The 25,826-nt window shown below is 38.8% G+C and overlaps 1 protein-coding gene across 1 annotated transcript; it reads left to right on the top strand.

Moving 5' to 3' along the window:
- The first annotated feature begins 1,916 nt into the window (after positions 1 to 1,916).
- Positions 1,917 to 9,119, top strand: LOC106094271 (uncharacterized). The gene is made up of 3 exons (XM_013261473.2): positions 1,917 to 2,030; positions 7,978 to 8,122; positions 8,202 to 9,119. The coding sequence occupies exons 1-3, from the start codon at positions 1,995 to 1,997 to the stop codon at positions 9,086 to 9,088; spliced, it is 1,068 nt and encodes a 355-aa protein (XP_013116927.2). The 5' UTR covers positions 1,917 to 1,994; the 3' UTR covers positions 9,089 to 9,119.
- Positions 9,120 to 25,826: the final 16,707 nt, after the last annotated feature.

Genomic DNA, 25,826 nt, shown 5'->3' with positions numbered 1-25,826 from the left:
TGTGGTTGCCAACTTTCTCCATTTTCTTTATCTGCTCGGTTGTGCAAGGCCTTTTGGGAGTTCAAACCATCCATTTCGTCTAATCTCCATTTACTGCGCCAGACCTCTTTTCACTGACTCTCTTTCGATTCATTCAAAGACTGCAGTTACTACTTCCGATGAACGAATAATGATATCGACGTCGTCGGCATTGGCGAGTAGCATGTGTTCTCTTGTGATAAGTGTGCCATATCTTTTCACATCTGCATCTCGTATAATCAACTCCAGCAGGATATTAAAGAGATCACACGAAAAGCTGTCTCCTTGTCTGAAACCTCGTTTGATATTAAATGGTTCGAAGACACTCCTTCCTATTCTTACTGAAGAACGCGTATCAGCGTAAGTGTCATCCTGCAGAGTCTTATTAATTTTCCAGGGATACCAAACTCAAACATGGCTTGAAATACCTTTGAACGCAGAGGAGTATCGAAGGCGGCTTTGTAGTCAACAAAGAGATGGTAGGTGTTGTTTTTTCCTTCTCGGGTCTTTTTCAGGATTTGGCGCAGTGTGAATATCTGGTCTAGGGTGGATTTACCAGGTCTAAAGGTGGCATTGATAGGGCCCAGTTATCTCATTGACTTTAGGTTTTAATCTTTCCCACAGTATGCTCGAGAGTATCTTGTATGCAATGGAAAGGAGACTTATTCCTCTGTAGTTGGCATATTCCGTCTTGCCTCCTTTCTTGTGTGCGGGACATAGTATGCTGAGGTTTCAATCATCGGGTATGCGTTCTTCTAGCCACATTGCGCAGATAAGCTGATGCATACGCCTTATCAGCGTGTCGCCACCGGTCTTCAATAGTTCAGCGGGTAACCCATCGGCTCCTGCTGCCTTGTTGTTCTTTAGTCGGGTCACTGTTACTTGGACCTCATTCTGACTAGGAGGTAAACATTCTATACCATCATCAGGGATTGGTTCTGCGGTATCCTCTTCGACGCCAACGTCGGACACTAGCAGTTGGGTAAAATGTTCTTTCCATATCCTCAGAATGTTATCTGTGTCAGTTACCAGATTTCCTTATTTGTCTCTGCAGGAGGATGTGCCTGCACCAAAGCCATCGGTTTGATGTTTAATTCTTTGGTAGAATTTGCGGACTTCATTCTGACTCCTGTACATCTCAATTCGCTCACTCTCACGTCTTTCCATTTCCTTTTTCTTTCTGCGAAATATACGTTTCTTCTATTAGACTTTTAAATCATAATCCTATTCCAAGTTGCTTTTCCTCTCATAGTAACCTAACCTTAATCAACTTTTATTGCTTATTAATTGAAGCTCTTTTAGGAACTGCATTATTTTATGCATTTGTAATGATTAGCTTTCTAACGTTTTTGTTTTTCATATAGAAGTTACCGCCATAATGCATTCTCAAAATACCATCTGAAGTATTACGACATACCATAAAATTCCTAATTATCGGCTAAAGCTGCTATGTTGTTGTTGCCAACACAGTTGCTAGAGCCGACCAGAAACAAAAGACTTTGGCAACAAACCCATAACTGTCAAAGAACCAACAACGTTGCTTTTTTCCTTCGCTAATAGCTTTTACAATTTTTGTGGGACCATCGTTAATTTACATTTAAATCAAATTACCATTGGGCGGCAATTTGAACAGAATACCTAATTAATTTTTGTACCTTTCCTCAGTTTTTTTTCGATTGCTTTTAACCTGCTCTTCTCTAAGCAAAAAATGTGCGAAAAGCTGATGACTATTTTTGCGTCGGCACAATTCTATAGTCATTCAATTACCATTGAGACTGAACTAACCAAAAACAAATGAAAGAAATGTTTGAGCAATTGAAAACTTTCTTGTTGGCAAACGAGTAAAATTCTATTAACTCAATTGAGCTGGATTCAGTACTATTTGAAACTTTGTCGTGTTGATAAGTCGAAGAAGAAAATTGAAAAAAAAAGCTCAGATTCGGTCATAAGAAATATTTGTTGTTATAATTTTAATAATGTCTCATAACGAGCGTTTAGTGTTTATTGTTCGAGTAAGTTGGCTATTGGGATGTACACCTGTTGTATGAGGTCATATTACCATGTTGAACAAGTGAACATGAAAGTGAAATGAAATCAATGCTAAATGTAAGCATTATAAAGTATATACCTCAATAAAAAGTGAGCCTTCTAAAAACAAATTGTTTTAAAGAGAAAATAAAAGTAAAATGAAGCCTAACAATATGACTCTGAACATATTGGACAAAACTTTCAGGCGACATTTGTGATGTCTTCAGCCATATATTGGGTTGCCCAAGAAGTAATTGCGGATTTTTCATATAGTCGGCGTTGACAAATTTTTTCACAGCTTGTGACTCGGTAATTGCATTCTTTCTTCTGTCAGTTATCAGCTGTTACTTTTAGCTTGCTTTAGAAAAAAAGTGTAAAAAAAGTATATTTGATTAAAGTTCATTCTAAGTTTTATTAATAATGCATTTACTTTCTTTTAAAAATCCGCAATTACTTTTTGGGCAACCCGATATATGGCTTAAGACATCACAAATGTCGACTACTAAGTAGTGTTTAGATACCCTCCCTCTTGGCTTGGTAAAAATACATCTTTTGGGAACTCAAAAAGTTCAATCAGAAGAAAGAATTTTTCGTCCTTTGATTTGATTTATGGTTCAAGTATAGATTTCAATGAAATCTAATAGAAACAGTTAAAAACATGGTAGGTTTGTCCAGGCCGAATTTTGTGAAGCCATCACAATGGATTCTAAACCAAGTAAAAAGGCGTTAAGTTAGGCCGGGCCGAACTTTGGATACCCACCACCTCAAGTATATATGTAAACCACTTATCGGCAAAATCCGGTGAAAAAAGCATAAATTATGCCTAATAGCAGTTATATCGACATATGTTCCGATTTGGACCAAATACTAATACGTGCAAGTCATTGTTCAATTGTTTATAACAAAATATTGGTCTTTTTATTGAGTTGCCCAAAAAGTAATTAAGGATTTTTCATATAGTCAATGTTGACAAATTTTTTCACAGCTTGTGACTTTGTAATTGCATTCTTTCTTCTGTCAGTTATCAGCTGTTACTTTTAGCTTGCTTTAGAAAAAAAAGTGTAAAAAAAGTATATTTCATTAAAGTTCATTCTAAGTTTTATTAAAAATGCATTTACTTTCTTTTAAAAAATCCGCAATTACTTTTTGGGCAACCATAGTACACGGATGTCGAAAAGCCTAACATAAGTCACTGTGTCAAATTTCATTGAAATCGGATTTTAAAGGCGCCTTTTATGGGGCCAAGACTTTAAATCGAGATATCGGTCTATATGGCAGCTATATCCTAATCTCGACCGATTTGGGTCAAATTGAAGATGAACGTCGAAGAGCTTAAGACAACTCACTGTCTCAAATTTCGGCAAAATCGGATAATAAATGCCAAATTGACGAAGGATATTGGATGGCCTAACTCAACTCACTGTCCCAAATTTCAGCAAAATCGGATAATAAATGTGGCTGAAGCCCTAAATCGGCGGATCCGTCTATATGACAGCTACATCCAAATCTGGACCGATCTGAGCCAAATTTAAGATTTATGTCAAAGGGCCTAACACAACTCACTGTCCCAAATTTTGGCTAAATCGGACAATAAATGTGCCTTTTATGGCCCCAAAACCTTAAATCGAGCGATCGATCTATATGGCAGATATATCCAAATCTGGGCCGATCTGTGCCATATTGAAGAAGGATATTGGAGGGTCTAACACAACTCACTGTTCCAAATTTCAGCAAAATCGGACAATAAATGCGCCTTTTTTGGGCCCAAAACCTTAAATCGAGAGATCGGTCTATATGGCAGCTATATCCAAATCAAGGCCGATCAGGGCCAAATTGAAGAAGAATATTGGAGGGCCTAACACAACTCACTGTTCCAAATTTCATCAAAATCGGATAATAAATGCGCCTTTTATAGGCCCAAAACCTTAAATTGAGAGATCAGTCTATACGGAACCTATATTCAAATCTGGACCGATCTGGGCCAAATTGAATAAGGACGTCGAAGAGCTTGACACAACTCACTGTCCCAAATTTTGGCGACATCATACAATAAATGCGCCTCTTTTGGGCCCAAAACCTTAAATCGAGAGATCGGTCTATATGGCAGCTATATCCAAATCAAGGCCGATCTGGGCCAAATTGAAGAAGAATATTGGAGGGCCTAACACAACTCACTGTTTCAAATTTCATCAAAATCGGATAATAAATGTGGCTTTTATGGGCCTAAGACCCTTAATCGGAGGATCGGTCTATATGGCAGCTATATCCAAATCTGGACCGATCTGGGCCAAATTTAGGAAGGATGTCGAAGAGCTTGACATAACTCACGGTCCCAAATTTTGGCGACATCGGACAATAAACGCGCCTTTTATGGGCTCAAAACCTTATATCGAGAGATCGGTCTATATGGCAACTATATCCAAATCTGAACCTATCTGGGCCCAATTGAAGAAGGATGTAGATGGGCCTAAGACAACTCACTGTCCCACATTTCAGCCCAATCGGATAATAAATGTGGCTTTTAGGGCCTAAGACCTTAAATCGGCGGATCGGTCTATATGGCACCTATATTAAAATCTGGACCGATCTGGGACATATTTTATAGAAGGACGTTGAAGAGCCTAACACATCTCACAGTCCCAAATTTCGGCAAAATCGGATTGTGTAGGTTGGTCTGGAAGGAAACATAGACTATATAATTTTTTGATATCGGGAGGGGGGCAGACCCTCCCCTTTACCCCAATAGTTTTACCCAAAAATAAAAGTGGACCGATCGGGACAATGTGGGATTCAAATGAAAGGTATTCAAGAGTACAACACGAATTATATATAATAAAAGTTGGGTCCAAGTACCTGGGGGCCGCCCTAGGCCCCCAAAACCTTCAAATAAGTTTATTTGACGATCATGACAATATGGGACTCAAATGAAAACTATTCGGCAGTAGATTACGAATATGGTCAGGAAGTAGGAATAGGCTTTATAATTTATTTAAAACGGAAGGGGCGAACCCTCCACCGTTACCCCAAAAACACCACCCAAAATCAAAAGTGGACCAATATGGACAATATGTGTATCAAATGAAAAGTATGCGGAAGTAGATAACGAATCTGGCATACAAATTTATGTCGAAGTATAGGGGGTCACCCCACCCCCACAAAAAGGCCCAAAATGGGCACATTTGCCAATCACGAATATATGGGACTCTGTTTGTTTGTTCCGTATAGACTGAAGAACTGCAGAACCGATTTTCTCGAAATTTTAGCATATTGTGTAGGTTGGTCTGGAAGGAAATATAGGCTATTTAATATTTCGGTATCGGAAGGGGGACGTACCCTCCCCCTTATGCCAAAAACACAACACAATATAGATATTAAATGAAAGGTATTGTAGAGTAGAATACGAATATGGTATTAAAATTTAAGTCGAAGTACCTTTCGGGCAGCCCCAATCCCTAACTCCCCCCAAACAGACATATTGGACGTTCATTTTAATATGGGGCTCAAATGAAAGGTATTCGGGAGTAGATTTCGAATCTGGCATACAAAATCATTTCGAAGTTTAGGGGGTCACGCCACCTCCCAAAAACGCCTATTATGACTATAGGATACTTGGCTGAACCGCTTTCTTAAAATTTTCATAGATTGTGTTCGTTTGTCTGGAAAGAAATATAGGCTTTAGCATCTTTAGATATCTGGTAAAGGCGGACCCTCCCCCTTACCCCAAAAACACCACGCATATCCGAAAGTGGTCCGATGGGCACAATAAGGGTATTAAATGAAAGGTATTGGAGACCAGAAAACGAATATGGTATTAAAATTTGGGTCCAAGTACCCAGCGGGCCCCCCCAAACCCAAAACTCCTCTAAACAGACATATTCGAAGTTCATTTTAATAAGGGACTCAAATGAAAAGCATTAGGCAGTTGATTACAAATATGGCATAAAACATTAGGTCCAAGTAATGGGAGGTCACCCACCCCCAGATACCCCCTAATAGGCATATTAGCCGACCATGGCTAAATGGGACTCAAATGAAAGGTATTAGGGAGTAGATTGCGAATATGACATTAAAATTTCCGTTCAAGTCTAGGTGGCACTTTTTCTCCTAAAGTTACGTCAAATGGGTTATTTGGCCCATTATGACAATATGGGACTCAAATGAAAGGTATTTGAGAGTAGAAAACGAATTTGATATAAAATTTTGGAGCCAAGGATTTTGGGGTAAAGCACCCCCTAAACTGAACTTCATTTCCGTTGGGAATAAAGAACGAATTTGATATTTATTGTCAGTGCAATGTGCCGGTGGCCGCCCCAGCCCCAAAATACCCGAATTTACGAATTTAATATTCATATTTGAGTCGAAATGTCTGAGGTCCCATCCCTCCCCTAATGAGAACATTACCCAAAGGAAGAACATTACCACCATGAACCGAGAAGGGGCAAAGTCTTACACATCAATGAGTGTTTTCCGATTCAAGTTTAAACTCATGTTTTTTTCATAGCCTGGTCCGAATGGCGACACGTCTTTGGGGAACATTTTTTAAATGACCATGAATGGCACTGTACCTCACAAATGTCGCCAACATTAAGAGGGAATAAACACCGCTTTGCCCGATGTTCTCGCCAGGATTCGAACGCGTTTAGCGTCATAGGCTACAATGGCATAAATTCGATATCCGCATTCAGGGCGATGTGTCCACACCCTAAAAAGATATAAGAGTGTTAAAGAAGGCGCAGCGGGCCAGGTTCGGCTAGTATCATGATATTGTCCGATATATCATGACCTGTCATGACGGACACAATGACTGAGACGTCTGTTCTAGCCAATGACAGCAAAGCAGTAGACCTCCTCAGAGCATTCAGACTTTGGAATGCTCACAGCCCCCTCTTTGTGACCATCTATCATTCGTTGTCCTTAGGGGTCTGGTCCTGAAAACTTAGCTTACATGTCGCTAGAGGCATACCCACAGATTTCAGTATCCCTGGAATATGTAGAGTAGTTCGTAGTCTCGCAAGCTCATCCGCTTTACAATTCCCTGGGATATTTCTGTGGCCCGGCACCCAGAACAGATGAATTTTGAACTGTTCTGATCTCGTCGCAGATCTCGTTTAGTTTGGAACCATCCGTATAGAAGTCTAGGTAACTTCTGTTACCAGGGCTATCGTAGTTCCAATCGGTTCTATCAGGAATGGTGGTAGAGTAATTTTTAATTTCAACACTGCCTGGAACATCGGATATTGTATTAGTGCCCGTAGCCGCCACATGACCAATGAGAAAGCTCCCTTAACCTCACGGAAGGGGTTGCTGCAATTTGGGTAGCCACAATGTCCAGAGACATAAGATGTAGCATTAAATTCAGTGCATCAGATGGTGTCGTCCTCAGTGCGGCCGTGATGCACAAACAAGGCAGGATCCGGTTAAGTATTGAGCAGTAGGTGAATTTTTGAAGCGCCGTCCTCCAGATCACAACACCATATAGCATAATAAGTCTGACAACTGCAGTATATACCTAAGGCATGACACGCAGTCTAAACCCCCAACTTTTGCCAATGGCTCTCTTGCAGGTGTATAGGGCAAGAGTGGCCTTTCTTGTCCTTTCCAAAATGTTGGGTTTGAAATACAATTTCCTGTCCAGCAAAACACCCAGGTATTTTGCGCTTTCTGTAAATGGAACATTCTCTCCACCCAAGGAGACAGGTTCCACTGTAGGCAATTTGTATCTCCTGCAGAAAAGAACTACTTCTATTTTTCAGGGATTTATACCCAGACCACTTTCGGTAGCCCGACGAAAATTTTCACAAATATTTTTGCTAACACACAATTCTTAAAAATAGTCATGAATTTTAGATATCCATGAAATTTACTATTAAAATTAAATTTTTGATTCCTCTTTTTAATTTTCTATCTTTATTATCTTTATTTTTTTTCTAGTGCATTTTCTTCACTTTAAGCCTAAATGTATGCCATATTACTGCGCAAAATCTGCTCGCAACAAATGAAGACAATTTTCAGGCTGAAAAAAATGGCAATAACCACGGTAATCCGGTCACCTCCTATTATCGACACAATATCTATGGTAGGTTGGTTACGACTAATAGAAGCTTAAATCCAAAGCTTTTTAATCTCTCCAACTTGACATTTAACATCCACAATAGGTCCCAACACATATGCTTTTGGTTTTGAGGTGAATGACAAGGCCACTGGCAACATTCAGTTTAGAGATGAACAACGATATGCCAATGGCAGCATAAAAGGCTCCTATGGCTATGTCCGGCCGGATGGAAGTGTTAGTATAACACATTTTATGGCTGACCGCGAGCGGGGTTATTTGAGCCAAACACAAAATTTCGAACCTGGTGATCAAGCCAAATGGGCTGCAATTTGGCCTACGAAAAAACCCAACATTTTAATGGATAAGCCACCAGAGCCCCTACAGCCAGAAGTGAAATACGATGAAGAGGAGAAAATGAATTTAACTTCGATATTGTTGCCTTTGGAACCTATTAAGGCAGAGCATGGCATAGATTTGAATCCCACAGATTTGGAAAAAGAGTTGGTGAATCCTGCCGTCCTAGAGGTGATCAATGGCGATGTTCCTTTACTGGCCAACAACAAGAAGAAGGCTGATGAAATAGGCTTTTCCACATTTAATGAGCTCATTCATCCCAACTTCCCCATAATACCATTTGAGTTGCCCCATCCTGAGGCTGTCAGCAAAGAAGCGCCAGTTGCTGAAAATCAACTAAAAGACATGGCCCAATCAAAATCCAATAAGTATGATGAGCAGAAAATAAATAATGCTGAAAAGATTTTAGCTGCACCAAATTTGCAGGCTAGTCCTGCCGAGAAGTATGTAAAATCTAAAGAAAATAATGCCGAGAAATCTTTGCCCACTGAAACTTTAAAAATGGCAACAGCCCATAGCTCTGAAGGCGATGTAAGAACTCAAACTAAAGCGAAATCACTGCCTTTGGATAGCAAGGGCTGGGATGATCGAGTTATAGGGGCAGCTCGACAGGAATATCAACAGGATAAAAATTAAATTACGAATTATTAGATTATAGGAATCATAATAGAGTGTAGAAGTTAGCTTTTAAATAAAAATCAAAATGTTGTGTCAATATTTATTTTAAACATATAGCGCATGGTACAATAATATAATGCAAATTTTGCCCATGGTCATTCAACGACATCAAACCTTTTTATGGCCGAGTCCAAACGGCGTGCCGCAGTGCGACACCTTTTTGGAGAAAAGTTTTACATGGCATAGTACCTCACAAATGTTGCCAGGATTAGGGGGGGAAAACCACCGTTGAAAATTTTTTTCTGATGGTCTCGCCAGGATTCGAACCTGTTCAGCGTCATAGGCGGATATGCTCAACTCTGAGCTACGGTGGCGTCAATAATAAAATAATAAGATTTATTCTACCATGTGATTGTGGGTGAGCTCTCATAAGCGTAGGGAAGTTTTTTTTTATGCCAACGCATTAATTAAAACAAGTAAACAGGCATTAAGTTTGGCCGGGCCGAACTTTGGATACCCACCAAAGTTCGGCCCGGCCACCTTTCGTCATAATCCGGTGAAAAATGCATAATTTATGCCGCCATAGCAGCTACATTGAAATATGGTCTGATTTCGACCAAATTCGACACGGACATTGAATGGTCTAATTGGCTAATTGTGGAACAAAATATTGGTCTTTTTGATAGCCATATACAAATCTGTTCCAATAACTATGTTAAGTATGGTAAAAATCGGTCCATGTTTTGATATAGCTGCCATATAAACCGATCTGGGATCTTGACTTCTTGAGCCTCTAGAGGGCGCAATTCTCATCCGATTTGGCAGAAATTTTGAACAACGGCTTCTCTCATGACTCTCAACATATGTGTCTAATATGGTCTGAATCGATCAATAGCTTGATACAGCTCCCATATAAACCGATCTCCCGATTTTGCTTCTTGAGCCCCTACAAGGCGCAATTCTTATCCGAATGGACTGAAATATTGCACAATCACTTCTACAAAGTTCAGCATTCATTTATGATCCGAATCGGACTATAACGTGATATAGCTCAAATAGCATAACAGTTCTTATTCAATATTTTTTATTTGCCTTAAAAGAGATACCGCGCATATAAGATTCGACCCGGCCGAACTTAGCACGCTCTTACTTGTTATATTAAGCCATCGATACACGTATGTATATACAATATGTTATGTTACCTTTCGAACGTGCAAAGCTCGGTCAATTGAATATGGGTTAAGGATTAATTGGGTAATGTAAGAAATTGCAGCAGGCTTTAGCGGTCTAATTGGCTAATTGTGGAACAAAATATTGGTCTTTTTGATAGCCATATACAAATATAGACCAATTTGAACCATATACAACACGGATGTCGAAAAGCCTAACATAAGTCAATGTGGCCAAAACTTTAAATCGAGAGATCAGTCTATATGGCAGCTATGTCCAAATCTGAACCGATCTGGCCCAAATTGAAGAGGGATGTCGAAGGGCCTAACACAACTCACTGTCCCAAATTTCGGCGACATCGGACAATAAATGCTCCTTTTATGGGCCCAAATCCTTAAATCGAGAGACCTGTCTATATGGCAGCTATATCCAATTCTGAACCGATCTGGGCCATATTGCAGAAAGATGTCGAGTGGCTTAACACAACTCACTGTCCCAAATTTCGGGGACAACGGACAATAAATGCGCTTTTTATAGGTCCGAAACCAAAAACCGAAAGATCGGTCTATATGGCAGCTATATCCAAATCTGAACCGATCTGTGCCATAATGCAGATGTATGTCAAGCAGTTTAACTTAACTCACTGTCTCAAATTTCGGCGAAATCGGACAATAAATGTGCTTTTTATGGGCCCAAAACCTTAAATCCAGAGATCGGTCTATATGGCAGCTATGTCAAAATCTGAATCGATCTGTCCCAAATTGAAGAACAATGTCGAAAGGCCTAACACAACTCACTGTCTCAAATTTCGGTGAAATCGGACAATAAATGCGCCTTTTATGGTCCCTAAACCTTAAACCGAGAGATCGGTCTATATGGCAGGTATATCGAAATCTTGACCGATCTGTGCCATAATGCAGAAGTATGTCAAGTGGTTTAACTTAACTCACTGTCACAAATTTCGGCGAAATCGGACAATAAATGCGCCTTTTATGGGCCCAAAACCTTAAATCGAGAGATCGGTCTATATGGCAGCTATATCCAAATCTGAACCGATCTGAGCAAAATTGCCGAAGAATGTCGACTGGCCTAACACAACTTACTGTTTGCAAAAATCGGACAATAAATGCGCCTTTTATGGGACTAAGACCTTAAATCGAGAGATCGGTCTATATGGCAGCTATACCCAACTCTATACCGATCTGGGCCAAATTAACGAAGGATGTCGAAGGGGCCTAACACTACTCAGTGTCCCAAATTTTGGCGAAATAGGACAATAAATGTGCCTTTAATGGGCTCACAACCCTAAATCGGCGGATCGGTTTATATAGCAGCTTTATCCAAATCTAGACCGATCAGGGCCAAATTGAAGAAGGATGTCAAAGGGCCAAACACCACTCACTGTCCCAAATTTTTGCAAAATCGAACAATAAATGCGCCTTTTATGGACCAAGACCTCAAAATCGGAGGATCGGTCTATATGACAGCTATATCCAAATCTAGACCGATCAGAGCCAAATTGACGAAGGATGTCGAATGGCCTAACACAACTCACTGTCAAAAATTTCAGCAAAATCAGATAATAAATGTAACTTTTATGGGCCCAAGACCTTAAATCGAGGGATCCGTCTACATGGCAGCTATACCCGTATCTGCACGGATCTGAGACAAATTGAAGTTAGATGTCGAAGAGTCTAGCACAACATCCTGTCCCAAATTTCAGCAAAACCGGATAATAAATATGGCTTTTATGGGCCTAAGCCCCTTAATCGGGGTATCGGTTTATATAGCAGCTTTATCCAAATCTAGACCGATCTGGGCCAAATTGAAGAAGGATGTCGAAGGGTCTAATACAACTCACTGTACCAAGTCTCACCACAATCTGTTAATAAATGTGGATTTTATGGGCCTAACACCCTAAATCGGCGGATCGGTTCATATGGGGGCTATATCAAGAAATAGTCCGATATAGCCAATCTTCAAACTAAACCTGCTTATGGACAAAAAAAAGAGTCTGTGCAAAGTTTCAGCCCAATATCTCTATTTTTAAAGACTGTGGCGTGATTGTAACAGACAGATGGACGGACGGACGGTAAGGGCTAGATCGTTTTAGATTTTTACGCTGATCAAGAATATATATACCTTATAGGGTCGGAAATTGGTATTTCGATGTGTTGCAAACGGAATGACATAATTAATATACCCCCATTCTTCGGCGGTGGGTATAAAAATTGAATTAAGCCCTTTTTATATCCTCCACCATAGGATAAGGGTATACTAATTTCGTCATTCTGTTGGTAACACCTCGAAATATGCGTCTGAGGCGCCATAAAGTACATATATTCTTGATCTTCATGTCATTTTAAGTCGATCTAGCCATTTCCGCCTGTCTGTCCGTCCGTCCATCCATCCGTCCGTCAGTCTGTCGAAAGCACTTTAACCTTCGAAGGTATAAAGCTAGCCGCTTGAAATTTTTCACAAATACTTTTTGTTAGTGTAGGTCGGTTGCAATTGTAAATGAGCCAAATCGGTCCATGTTTTGATATAGCCGCCATATGAACCGATCTTGCGTCTTGACTTCTTGAGTCTCTAGAGGGCGCAATTCTCATCCGATTTGACTGAAATTTTGCAAGTGGTGTTTTGGTATCACTTACAAGCACTGCTCTAAGAATGGTTCAAATCGGTCCATGTTTTGATATAGCCAAAACGGTCCATGTTTTGATATAGCTGCCATATAAACCGATCTTGGGTTTTGACTTATGGAACCTCTAGAGGGCGCAATTCTCGTTCGATTTGACTGAAATTTTGTTTTGGTATCACTTACAACCACTGCGCTAAGTATAGTTCAAAACGGTCCATGTTTTGATATATCTGCCATGTAAACCGATCTTGGGTCTTGACTTCTAGAGCCTCTAGAGGGCGCAATTCTCTTCCGATTTGACTGAAATTTTGCACATAGTGTTTTGACATCATTTCCAATATTTGTTTTAACTACGATTCAAATCGGTTCATAATCTGATATAGCTGTCATACAAACCGATCTTGGGTCTTGACTTCTTGAGCCTCTAGAGGGCGCAATTCTCGTCCGATTTGACTGAAATTTTGCACGTAGTGTTTTGGTATCACTTCCAACATTTGTGTTAAGTACGATTCAGATCGGTTCATAATCTGATATAGCTGTCATATAAACCGATATTGGATCTCGACTTCGTGAGCCAATAGTGCGCGCAATTCTCATCGGATTTGGCAGAAATTTTGCATGAGGTGTTCTGTTCCAATAACTATGTTAAGTATGGTAAAAATCGGTCCATGTTTTGATATAGCTGCCATATAAACCGATCTGGGATCTTGACTTCTTGAGCCTCTAGAGGGCGCAATTCTCATCCGATTTGGCAGAAATTTTGAACAACGGCTTCTCTCATGACTCTCAACATATGTGTCTAATATGGTCTGAATCGATCAATAGCTTGATACAGCTCCCATATAAACCGATCTCCCGATTTTGCTTCTTGAGCCCCTACAAGGCGCAATTCTTATCCGAATGGACTGAAATATTGCACAATCACTTCTACAAAGTTCAGCATTCATTTATGATCCGAATCGGACTATAACGTGATATAGCTCAAATAGCATAACAGTTCTTATTCAATATTTTTTATTTGCCTTAAAAGAGATACCGCGCATATAAGATTCGACCCGGCCGAACTTAGCACGCTCTTACTTGTTATATTAAGCCATCGATACACGTATGTATATACAATATGTTATGTTACCTTTCGAACGTGCAAAGCTCGGTCAATTGAATATGGGTTAAGGATTAATTGGGTAATGTAAGAAATTGCAGCAGGCTTTAGCGTTTAGACTGTTTTAAAACAATGTTCTCTGTTCGCTCCGAAGATTCCATAAGAAATCACTGGGAGACAATTTCGTTACAATATTTAAATTGAATAGGACTCTCTGCGCATATTAAAATGTTCCCTCTTCCTTAGTGGAATGTTCATGGGCAAAATTTGCATTTGCTTATAAATGTAATCTTATATAACAGACATTACTTAATGTTCAAAAATCTGTATTCCATAAAATAAATGTAGCAATCTACTTTGTTCATATTATTTTGTGGTTTTTTGTTTTATTGTCAATTAAACCTCTCAAGGCTCTTATGGGGCATGAACGCCTTTATGCAAAGAGGGAAAGAAGAAAAAAAAAAGAGCAACAGTGCTGCACAGCTTTACATCAGTTGCATATTATTGTATAAAAAATTAAGCTTTCAAATAATAAATATTCATTGCGCTGGAGGTGATCCATGGCACTACTGCCTTGCTGCACCACATTGTGGAGGATCAGTCAGTGCTTAGATTTATTCATAAATGGGTTTTTTTTTTGTATGAAAATTTTTCCATAGCTACAACTTAAGAGATTATGTTTTTCTTTTTTTCCTTTGGCACACAGACACATTGTAGAGGAGGGTGTTGCGAAATCACCTGAATATAACATTCATATTAATCACCCGGAAGATATTCGAAATATTTCACCTGTTTTTAAATGAAAACAACAACAATATTAGATATTACCGCCAAAGTAACCACCCATCTCATTTTGTTTGTAACACATTAAGAAAGTAACCTGTGACTCTTTAAACCATGAAAGTATTTCCTTGGTCGTTTTGAGATACGATATATTGGTTGCCCAAAAAGTAATTGCGGATTTTTCATATAGTCAGCGTTGACAAATTTGTTCACAGCTTGTGACTCTGTAATTGCATTCTTTCTTCTGTCAGTTATCAGCTGTGACTTTTAGCTTGCCTTAAGAAAAAAGTTTAAAAAAAGTATATTTGATTAAAGTTCATTCAAAGTTTTATTAAAAATGCATTTACTTTCTTTTAAAAAATCCGCAATAACTTTTTGGGCAACCCCATAGCTATATCTCTCCGGTCCAGATTTGCATATAGCTGCCATATTGACCGATCTCTCGATTTAAGATTTTGGGCCCATAAAAGGCACATTTATTATCAGATGTCGCCGAAATTTGAGACAGTGAGTTGTGTTGGGCCCTTTGACATTCTTCTTTAATTTGGCTCAGATCGGTTTAGATTTGGATATAGCTGCCATATAGATCGATCCGCCGATTTAGGGTTTTAGGCCCATAAAAGCCACATTTATTATCCGATTTTGCTGAAATTTGGGACAGTGAGTTGAGTTAGGCCATCCAATATTCTTTGTCAATTTGGCCCAGATCGGTCCAGATTTGGATATAGTTGTCTTATAGACCGATCTCTCGATTTAAGGTTTTGGGGCCATAAAAAGGCGCATTTATTGTCCGATGTCGTCGAAATGTGGGACAGTGAGTTTTGTTAGACTCTTCGAAATTTTTCTGCAACTTGGCCCCAATCGGTCCAGGTTTGGATATAGCTGTCATATAGACCGATATCTTGATTTAGGGTCTTGGCCCCATAAAACACGCCTTTATAATCCGATTTCACAGAAATTTGACACAGTGACTTATGTTAGGTTTTTCGACATCGGTGTCGTATATGGATCAGATCGGATCCATCAGATCTTTAGATATAGCTACCAAAAGAGATTAATATTTTGTTGTACAAAATTGAACAATGACTTAGTATTTGGTCCAAATCGGAACATATTTCGATATAGCTGCTATGGGGCATAAGGTATGTATTTTTCACCGGATTTTAACGAAAGGTGCTTTACATATATACCCGAAGTGGTGGGTGTCCAAAGTTCGGCCCGGCTGAACTTAACGCTGGTTTTTGGTTCTAAGAGATAGTTTTATCGCCACTCCTTTAGATGACCACCATATGTAGACAGGCCGTAGGCTTGAAATGGGGCCTGAATCTGAGGATAGCCTACTGGCTTTACAAAAGCGTGATTAGCCCAATACTTACTAACGCCTCAGTAGTTTGGTCGACTGCTATTGAGAAAAAGTGCAACGTTAGGACCATACAACAACAAGCTTATGTTGTTTTGGCATAATCGGAGCGATAAGGACCACGCCCACAGGAGCACTAGAGACTATACTATAAATCCGGCCCATTGACATACAGATAAAATGTGAGGTAGCCACTGCGGCTATGAGACTTAAGGCGATGAGAGAACGGATTGAGGATGGGAGCAGCTCATACTATTGCGGCATAACCGAGGCGACGCATTTTTTACACCCAGAAGGAAGAGAGATAGACCCATTGATAAGTATACCGATCGACTCAGAATCAATTTCTGATTCCATTTGGCTACGTTCGTCTGTCTGTCCATGCTAATTTGTGTACAAACTACAGCTCGCAATTTTCATCTGATCGTCTTAAAATTTGGTACAGGCATGTTTTTCGGCTTAAAGATGAAGCCTATTGAAATTGGAAAAAATCGGTTCAGATTTGGATATAGCTACCATATATATATTCGTCCGATTTGCAGTAAAAATGCAATAAAATGGTCATTTGTAGACCGATTCTCTCGAAATTTAGTAGGAAGAATTTCCTTTTGACTCCTGACATTACTAGTGAATTTCACAAAAATCGGTTCAGATTTAGATATAGCTCTCATATGTATACATATCGCTCGACTTTCACTCCTAGAGCCACTGCAATAGTATTTATTGATCAATATTGCCAAAATGTTGTACAACGCTTTCTTCGACGACTATCACAATATCGAAGAAATTTGCTCGAAATCGGTTCAGATTTAGATATAGCTTCCCTATATATGTTCGTCAGATTTGGACTAATAATGCAATAAAATGGTCATTTGTTAACCGATTCTCTCAAAATTTGTCAGGAAAGATTTTCTTATGACTCTCACCATTACTGGTCAATTTTATAGAAATCGGTCCAAATTTAGATATAGCTACCATATATATATATATATCGCCCGATTTTCACTTCTATGGTCAATGCAAGCGCATTTATTGACCAATCTTCCGAAAACTTTGTACAATACAACACTTTCCCCGACGACTATCACAATATCAAGGAAGTTTGCCTGAAATCGGGACAGTTTTAGTTATAGCTTCTGCATACATGTTCGTCCGATTTTGAGAAATATTGCAATAAGTGCTCATTTATTAACCTATTCTCTCCGCATTCGACAGGAAGGATTTTTTTATGTCTCTTAATATTAGTGATGAATTTCATAGAAATCGGCCCAGATTTAGATATAGCTGTCATATATGTATATTGCCAGATTTCCACCCCAAGAGCCATTGCAAGTGGTTTGTTTGGTTGGGATTTTAAATGGGCCAAATCGGTCCATGTTTTGATATGGCTGCAATATAAACCGATCTAGAGGGCGCAATTCTCGTCCGATTTGACTGAAATTTTGCACGTGGTGTTTTGGTATTACTCCCAACTACTGTGCTAAGTATGGTTTAAATCGGTTAATAATCTGGTATAGCTGTCATATGCACCCATCTTGGATCTTGACTTCTTGAACCTCTAGAGCGTGCAATTCTCATCCTATTTGGCTGAAATTTTGCATGAAGTGTTCTGTTATGACTCCCAACTACTGTGCTAAGTATGGTTTAAATCGGTTAATAATCTGGTATAGCTGCCATATAAACCGATCTTGGATCTTAACTTCTTGAGCCTCTAGAGAGTGCAATTCTTATCCGATTGGAATGAAATTTTGCACGACGTGTTTTGTAATGATATCCAACAACTGTGCCAAGTATGGTAAAAATCGGTCCATAACCTGATATAGCTGTTATATAAACCGATTTTGGGTCTTGACTTTTTGAGCCTCTAGAGTGCGCAATTCTTATCTGATTGGAATGAAATTTTGCACGACGTGTTTTGTTATGATATCAAACAACTGTGCTAAGTATGGTTTAAATCGGTCCATAACCCGATTTAGCTGCCACGTAAACCGATCTGGGATCTTGACTTCTTAAGCCTCTACAGGGCGCAATTCTTATCCGATTTGGATGAATTTTTGCACGAAGTATTCCGTTATGATATCCAACGCATTTGTCGAGTTCGATGCGCGGTATCTCTTTTTAGGCAAATAAATATTGGTTGCCCAAAAAGTAATTGCGGATTTTTCATATAGTCGGCGTTGACAAATTTTTTCACAGCTTGTGACTCTGTAAGTGCATTCTTTCTTCTGTCAGTTATCAGCTGTTACTTTTACCTTGCTTTAGAAAAAAAGTGTAAAAAAAGTATATTTGATTAAAGTTCATTCTAAGTTTTATTAAAAATACATTTACTTTCTTTTAAAAAATCCGCAATTACTTTTTGGGCAACCAATATTTCAAATGCAGTTCAAGTCATTGAATGTCATACGATTTCTTATAAGAGTGCTTGTAGTCAGTTATGGTACAATACAACCTTCCATTGGCACCTTCTCATATTCATTTCAAGCAAACTTACACATTTATCATAATACAAGTCACATTCAAATCATAAAGAAAACCCCCATGATAGATATTTGCCAAAACGGAAATCAAATTTTTATGACACTTTCATGCCATCAGCCACTAGCTAAGGCCTTCATTTTATATTCACATGTTGGCGTGGTATCATTTTCTTTTGAATTTGCTAAAGTACCGAATAGATATTCCAACATTTGCCTATAAATGTTAGTAGGCCTATGAAAGCAATAATCTCCTCTTTCTCTCTCCTTGAGGTTTTAATAGTAGTGCATTAGTGTCTTGAAGCATATAAAGGGTGATTTTTTTGAGGTTAGGATTTTCATGCATTAGTATTTGACAGATCACGTGGGATTTCAGACATGGTGTCAAAGAGAAAGATGCTCAGTATGCTTTGACATTTCATCATGAATAGACTTACTAACGAGCAACGCTTGCAAATCATTGAATTTTATTACCAAAATCAGTGTTCGGTTCGAAATGTGTTCATTCACCGTAACGTTGCGTCCAACAGCATCTTTGAAAAAATACGGTCCAATGATTCCACCAGCGTACAAACCACACCAAACCGTGCATTTTTCGGGATGCATGGGCAGTTCTTGAACGACTTCTGGTTGCTCTTCACTCCAAATGCGGCAATTTTGCTTATTTACGTAGCTATTCAACCAGAAATGAGCCTCATCGCTGAACAAAATTTGTCAAAATTTGAACACATTTCGAACCGAACACTGATTTTGGTAATAAAATTCAATGATTTGCAAGCGTTGCTCGTTAGTAAGTCTATTCATGATGAAATGTCAAAGCATACTGAGCATCTTTCTCTTTGACACCATGTCTGAAATCCCACGTGATCTGTCAAATACTAATGCATGAAAATCCTAACCTCAAAAACATCACCCTTTACTTGAATTTAGAAAAAAAAACGTAAAAAAGAGCACTTTGTTATTGCATTGCCAGTTATTATTTTTTGAATATGCCAAAAAATATATTAAAATTATATATTCCGCAAATCAAAGTGAAATGCCTACACCTACAACAATTGGTGTTTTTTTAAGTGGAGTAAAAAATCCAAAAACTTTTGCAACAGGTTTTTGTGATTGTATGTTTGCAGAGTTGCCAACACCAGTACTTTGCCACGATTGGACAGTAGTCTTAAGTCTTGTACAATATTTGAAACAATACAAATGAACTGGCGCACTTTTCCCCTGATTTAAATTGGTTGAAGCGAGTAAATATAAATATAATTGTTGTGTTTCTTTGGTTACTGTTATTTTTTTTTTTGAAAATTTTGAAAATAAGCTATATGAAAATATTTTTTTATACCAACCACCGACGGATGGGGGTATATTCATTTTGTCATTCCGTTTGCAACACATCGAAATATCCATTTTCGACCCTATAAAGTATATATATTCTTGATCAGCGTAAAAATCTAAGACGATCTAGACATGTCCGTCCGTCTGTCTGTTGAAATCACGCTACAGTCTTCAAAAATAGAAATATTGAGGTGAAACTTTGCACAGATTTTTTTTGTCCATAAGCAGGTTAACTTCGAAAATGGGCTATATCGGACTATATCTTGATATAGCCCCCATATATACCGATCCGCCGATTTAGGGTCTTAAGCCCATAAAAGCCACATTTATTATCCGATTTTGCTGAAATTTGGGACAGTGAGCCGTGTTAGGCCCTTCGGCATCCTCCGTCAATTTGGCCCAGATCAGTGTAGAGTTGGATATAGCTGCCATATAGACCGATCCTTCGATTTAGGGTCTTAGACCCATAGAAACCACATTTATTATCTGATTTTGCTGAAATTTGGGGCAGAGAGTAGTGTTAGGCCCTTCGACATCCTTCGTCAATTTGGCTCAGAACGGTCGAGATTTGGGTATAGCGGCCATATCGACCGATCATCCGATTTATGGTCTAAGACCTATAAAAGCCACATTTATCATCCGACTTTGATGAAATTTGGGGCAGTGAGCTGTGTTAGGCGATTTGACATCCTTCGTCAATTTGGCTTAGATCGATCCAGATTTGGATATGTGTTAGGCCCTTCGACATCTTACTTCAATGTGTCTCAGATAGGTCCAGATATGATTCTTGAGCCCTTACAAGGCGCAATTCTTATCCCAATGAACTGAAATATTACACAATAGCATATTCTTATTCAATATTCTTTGTTTGCCTAAAAAGAGAAACTGCGCATAGAAATCGACACATGCGATACATGGTGGATGGTATAAAAGATTCGGCCCGGCCCAGCTTAGCACGTTCTTACTTGTTTTTATGTCTCTAGCAAAACTGGATGCCGAACATCAAGATTCTCAAAATATAAAATTTTAAACTTATTTGCTTTACAGTGTGACCTTTGGAAAATAATTTCGGTAGACTTTAGACACGATAGAGCAATTTCAAAAGTTCGCAAAGTTCTTTTCCAAAGAGAAAACAAAAATATTAAAATATTTCTATGAAAGTTGGATTTCGGCAGCAAGATTCTCAAAATGGTTGTCTTCACAATGTCACCTTTGGAAAATATATTCGGTGAATTTCTGACACAGAGCAAGTTTGCGTGCTTTCTGAAGACAGACGGACAGACAGACGGACATGGCTTGATCGACATAAAATGTCATGACGATCAAGAATATATGTACTTTAGGGGGTTTGAGATGAATATTTCTGGGAGTTACAAACAGAATGACGAAATTAGTATACCCCCATCCTAGGGTGGAGGGTATAATAATGTGATTTATTGGTGATGTCTGACACCTATCCCGTTCCATTGCACTTTTAATGCTGTAATATTGACCTTGCGTTACAGTACATTCCTCCAATAGCTAAATATCGTTATGACGACCGTCCCGCCCAACAGAATTTCAATGTACAACATAGGCCACAGAATTTCAATATACAACATAGGTTTATTCATTGTAAATTGCTGACTTTTTCGACTTTCCTTAAAATCCCCTTTGTATTTACTCCATTAACTCGATTATTTTGTATTAAATAATATTGTGTTAGCTGCCAAACGCTTATTTATTGATGGTAAGTTTGTCGCCATTTCGAAAATGAGCCGTAAATGTAAAATTCCATATTTTTTCCTTTTTCCCATTAACCGGATATTATGAAATTTACCAGTTTTATTTCTTTTCTAATCACGTTGATTGTGTTTTCCTGTGCATTTTTGTTTTTTTACCATGTGCAACTTGTAGTGGTGGCTCAAGTTTTATTGGATTTGTGTCTTGTTGTGGTTTTTCCATTTGCCATTTTCCATAGATGATGCTAAACGGGAAACATGTATGGCATATATGCAGCCAGTGGACAGGCCTACATTTTATGCAGCCAAAGAAAAGTGGATGGAAACCAGATTCGATGGCAGTTGTTGTTCATTTTCCGAATCGGCTAAAAATAAAAGTGAACAGACGACTAGAGCAGCCTCCATGTATGGCCATGTAACGAGATGCCAATAACGAGCCGAGAAGATGCCATTGCGACTAGCACATGGTTTTGTGGAGGGATTGACAAATACAGCTAAAGGTTTAGGTCAAGGTTAGCAAATTTTCCTACAAATCTCTGTCATTTCTGTTACTTCCCCAAAAGGCCTGCTTGGAGTGTGTTGGCCAATGTGGAAATGGCATAAATGGGGCCTTCCTCTAGGGTATTGTGACAAGGTGTTGTCTGTGTGTTTTTGTGGGCTTTCCTTTCGCTGCCATATCACGTGTGTCTAGATCGATTTGGCTGTCATTCATACTTCCACCCACGCCCAATCGCTAAAGAGCGCTAAGTCACATTTGTTTACTTTCACAAAACCGCAAGCTCAAATTTATGCGCAATGCACATAGGTGTTATGCCAATTTTCAAAGCATTTCCAATTGTCTTGCCGAGATGATGGAGTAATGATGGAAAATGTGTTGCAATTTCAATTTGTGGTGCAATTTTCTTTTTATTTGATTTTGCATGGGAGGGAGTCTATTGTTGGACGATGGTTGTGTTATATTTGCACTGTTTTTTCTTTGCATTAGCTCACACTTAATCGAAATTAATTATAACACATTTTTAAAAATTCAATGGAGATGGTAGCCACACAATCCATTATTTATTGGCTTTTGTGTGTGGGCACTCACTCATAAACACTTTGAGCCATGATAGGCTGGGAGTGTTGCAATCGTCCATTTGAATCGTCTTTTTGGCAGAGTTTGTTTTTATTAAATGAAATGTTCACCTGTAGATTTCTTGGAATGATTGGGTGAGAGGCTTTTGAAATTTTCTTATATTTGTCTGCTTAAATAAGCGTAAAATTGAAAAAAAAAGAAAATTTATTTGTAATGTACAATAAAGCGAAGATATTATAAAATTGTTAAAAAATTTGTTAGTATTTCTTTACAATGTATGAAATACGTATATCAAAGAAACAAGTAAGAGCGTGCTACTGTGCCACCATGGATCGCATCTGTCAAGTTCTTTGCGCAGCATCTCTTTTTAGGCAAATAAAGAATATGAACGGAGGAGGAGCTATATCAAGTAATAGTCCGATTCGGGGCTCAAGAACCAAAATCGGGAGATCGGTTTATATGGGAGCTGTGTCAAGCTATAGATCGATTCAGACCATATTACACAGGTATGTTGAAGGCCACAGGAGAAGCCGTTGTACAAAATTTGTGCCAAATCGGATGAGAATTGCGCCCTCTAGAGGCTCAAGAAGTCAAGATCCCAGATCGGTTTATATGGCAGCTATATCAAACAATGGACCGATTTGAACCATGCTTAGCGCAGTTGTTGGAAGAGATACCAAAACACCACGTGCAAAATTTCAGTCAAATCGGATGAGAATTGCGCCCTCTAGAGGCTGTAGAAGTCAAGACCCAAGATCGGTTTATACGGCAGCTATATCAGGTTATGGAGCGATTTGGACCATACTTCGCATAAATGTTGGAAGTGATACCAAAACAACTTGTGCAAAATTACAGTCAAATTGGATGAGAATTGCGCGCTCTATTGGCTCAAGAATTCAAGATCCAAGATCGGTTTATATGACAGCTATACCAAATTATGTACCATACTTTGCTCAGGTCTTGGAAGTGATTTTAAAACACCACGTAAAAAATGTCAATCAAATCGGACGAAAAATGCACCTTCTATAGACTCAAGAAGTCAAGAACCACGATCGGTTTATATGGCAACTATATCAAAACATGGACCCAGTTGGCCCATTTACAATTCCAAACGACCTACACTAATAAAAAGTATTTGTGCAAAAATTCAAGCGGCTAGCTTGACTACTTCGAAAGTTAGCGTGCCTTCGACAGACAGACGGACGGAGGGACAGACGGACGGACAGACAGAATGACGGACGGACAGACAGACGGACATAGGGACGGACAGGCGGACTTGGCTAGATCGTCTTAAATTGACATGACGATCAAAAATATATATACTTTATGGGGTCTCGGACGCAAATTTCGAGGTGTTACAAACAGAATGACGAAATTAGTATACCCCCATCCTATGGTGGAGGGGGTATACTAATCGATCAGGAGATCGATTTATAAAGAAGCAATATCAATGTACAGACCAATTAAAACCTAGGTTAATAAAGTCAGTTGAAAGTCATGGGAGAAATCATTTTACAAAATGTTACCCTAATCGAAAGAAAATTGCGCCCTCTATAGGCGCCATGTATGTATTAAAGGATACATTCAGTGTCGGATTGCTTATTAAACCCACCACCGAAGGATGGGGGTATATTCATGTTGTCACTCCGTTTGCAACACATCGAAATATCCATTTACGACCCTATAAAGCATATATATTCTTGATCAGCGTAAAAATCCAAGACGATCTAGACATGTTCGTCAGTCTGCCCGTTTGTCTATTGAAATCACGCTATAGTCTTTAAAAATAGAGATATTGAGCTGAAACTTTGCACAGATTAATTTTTTTTGTTCATAAGCAGGTTAAGTTCGAAGATGGGCTATATCGGACTATATCTTGATATAGCCCCCATATAGACCGCTCCGCCGATTTAGGGTCTAAAGCTCATAAAAGCCACATTTATTATCAGATTTTGTTGAAGTTTGGGACAGTGAGTTGTGTTAGACCATTCGACATCTTCTGCAATTTGGCCCAGATCGGTCCAGATTTGAATATAGCTGCCATATACACCGATCTCTCAATTTAAGGTTTTGGGCCCATAAAAGACGCATGTATTGTGCTATTACGCCGAAATTTGGGACAATGCTTTGTGTTAGGCTCTACGAAATTATTCCTGCAACTTGGTCCAAATAGGTCCAGAATAGGTGCCATATAGACCGATATTTCGATTTAAAGTCTTGGCCCTATAAAAGGCGCATTTATAATCCGATTTCATTCAAATTTGACAAAGTGTCTTATGTAAGGCTTTTCGACATGCGTGTCGTATATGGTTCAGATCGGTTTATTTATAGATATAGCTACTTATTACTACATATTATCACTATTTGGTTCAAATCGGAACACATTTCGTTATAACAGCTATCGGACATAAGGCATGAGATTTTCACTGGATTTTAATGAAAGGTTGTTTACATATATACACGAGGTGGTGGGTATCCAAACTTCGGCCCAGTCGAACTTAATGCCTATTTGCTTGTTTTTTTTTAGATTGCATATTGAAATGGCTACCAAGCTCAATTACAACTACAGAAGGGTACTTTTGTCGTAGGCTAGGTAAAGGGTTTACAATAAACAAAGTTACTTACATTCGATAGTACTAAGTATCGAAATTTCACTTGGAAAACTTAAAATGGCTGTATCTCCTTAACTATGCATCCTAGAGCAAAATGGGCCTTAATTCGTGACTCCATCAAAACATTCAAAATTTCATTGAAAACCCATTAAAATTCGAAATTTTAGTTGGAAAACTTAAAATGTCTGTATCTCCTTAACTATGCGTCCTAGAGAGAAATGGGCCTTAATTCGTGACTCCATCAAAAATTTCATTGAAAACCCATTAAAACTCGAAATTTCAGTTGAAAAACTTCAAATGGCTGTATCTCCTTAACTATGCGTCCTAGAGGGAAATGGGCCTTAATTCCTGACTCCATCAAAAATTTCAAAATTTCCATTCAAACCCCATTAAAACTCGAAATTTCAGTTTTAAAACTTCAAATGGCTGTATCTCCTTAACTATGCGTCCTAGAGGGAAATGGGCCTTAATTCGTGACTCCATCAA

Source organism: Stomoxys calcitrans, chromosome 1, assembly GCF_963082655.1.
Source record: "Stomoxys calcitrans chromosome 1, idStoCalc2.1, whole genome shotgun sequence".
In the NCBI taxonomy this organism is placed as follows: Eukaryota; Metazoa; Arthropoda; class Insecta; order Diptera; family Muscidae; genus Stomoxys; species Stomoxys calcitrans.
The sequence above is the reverse complement of the archived record's forward strand: the minus strand, read 5'-3'. Positions and strand labels throughout refer to the sequence as shown.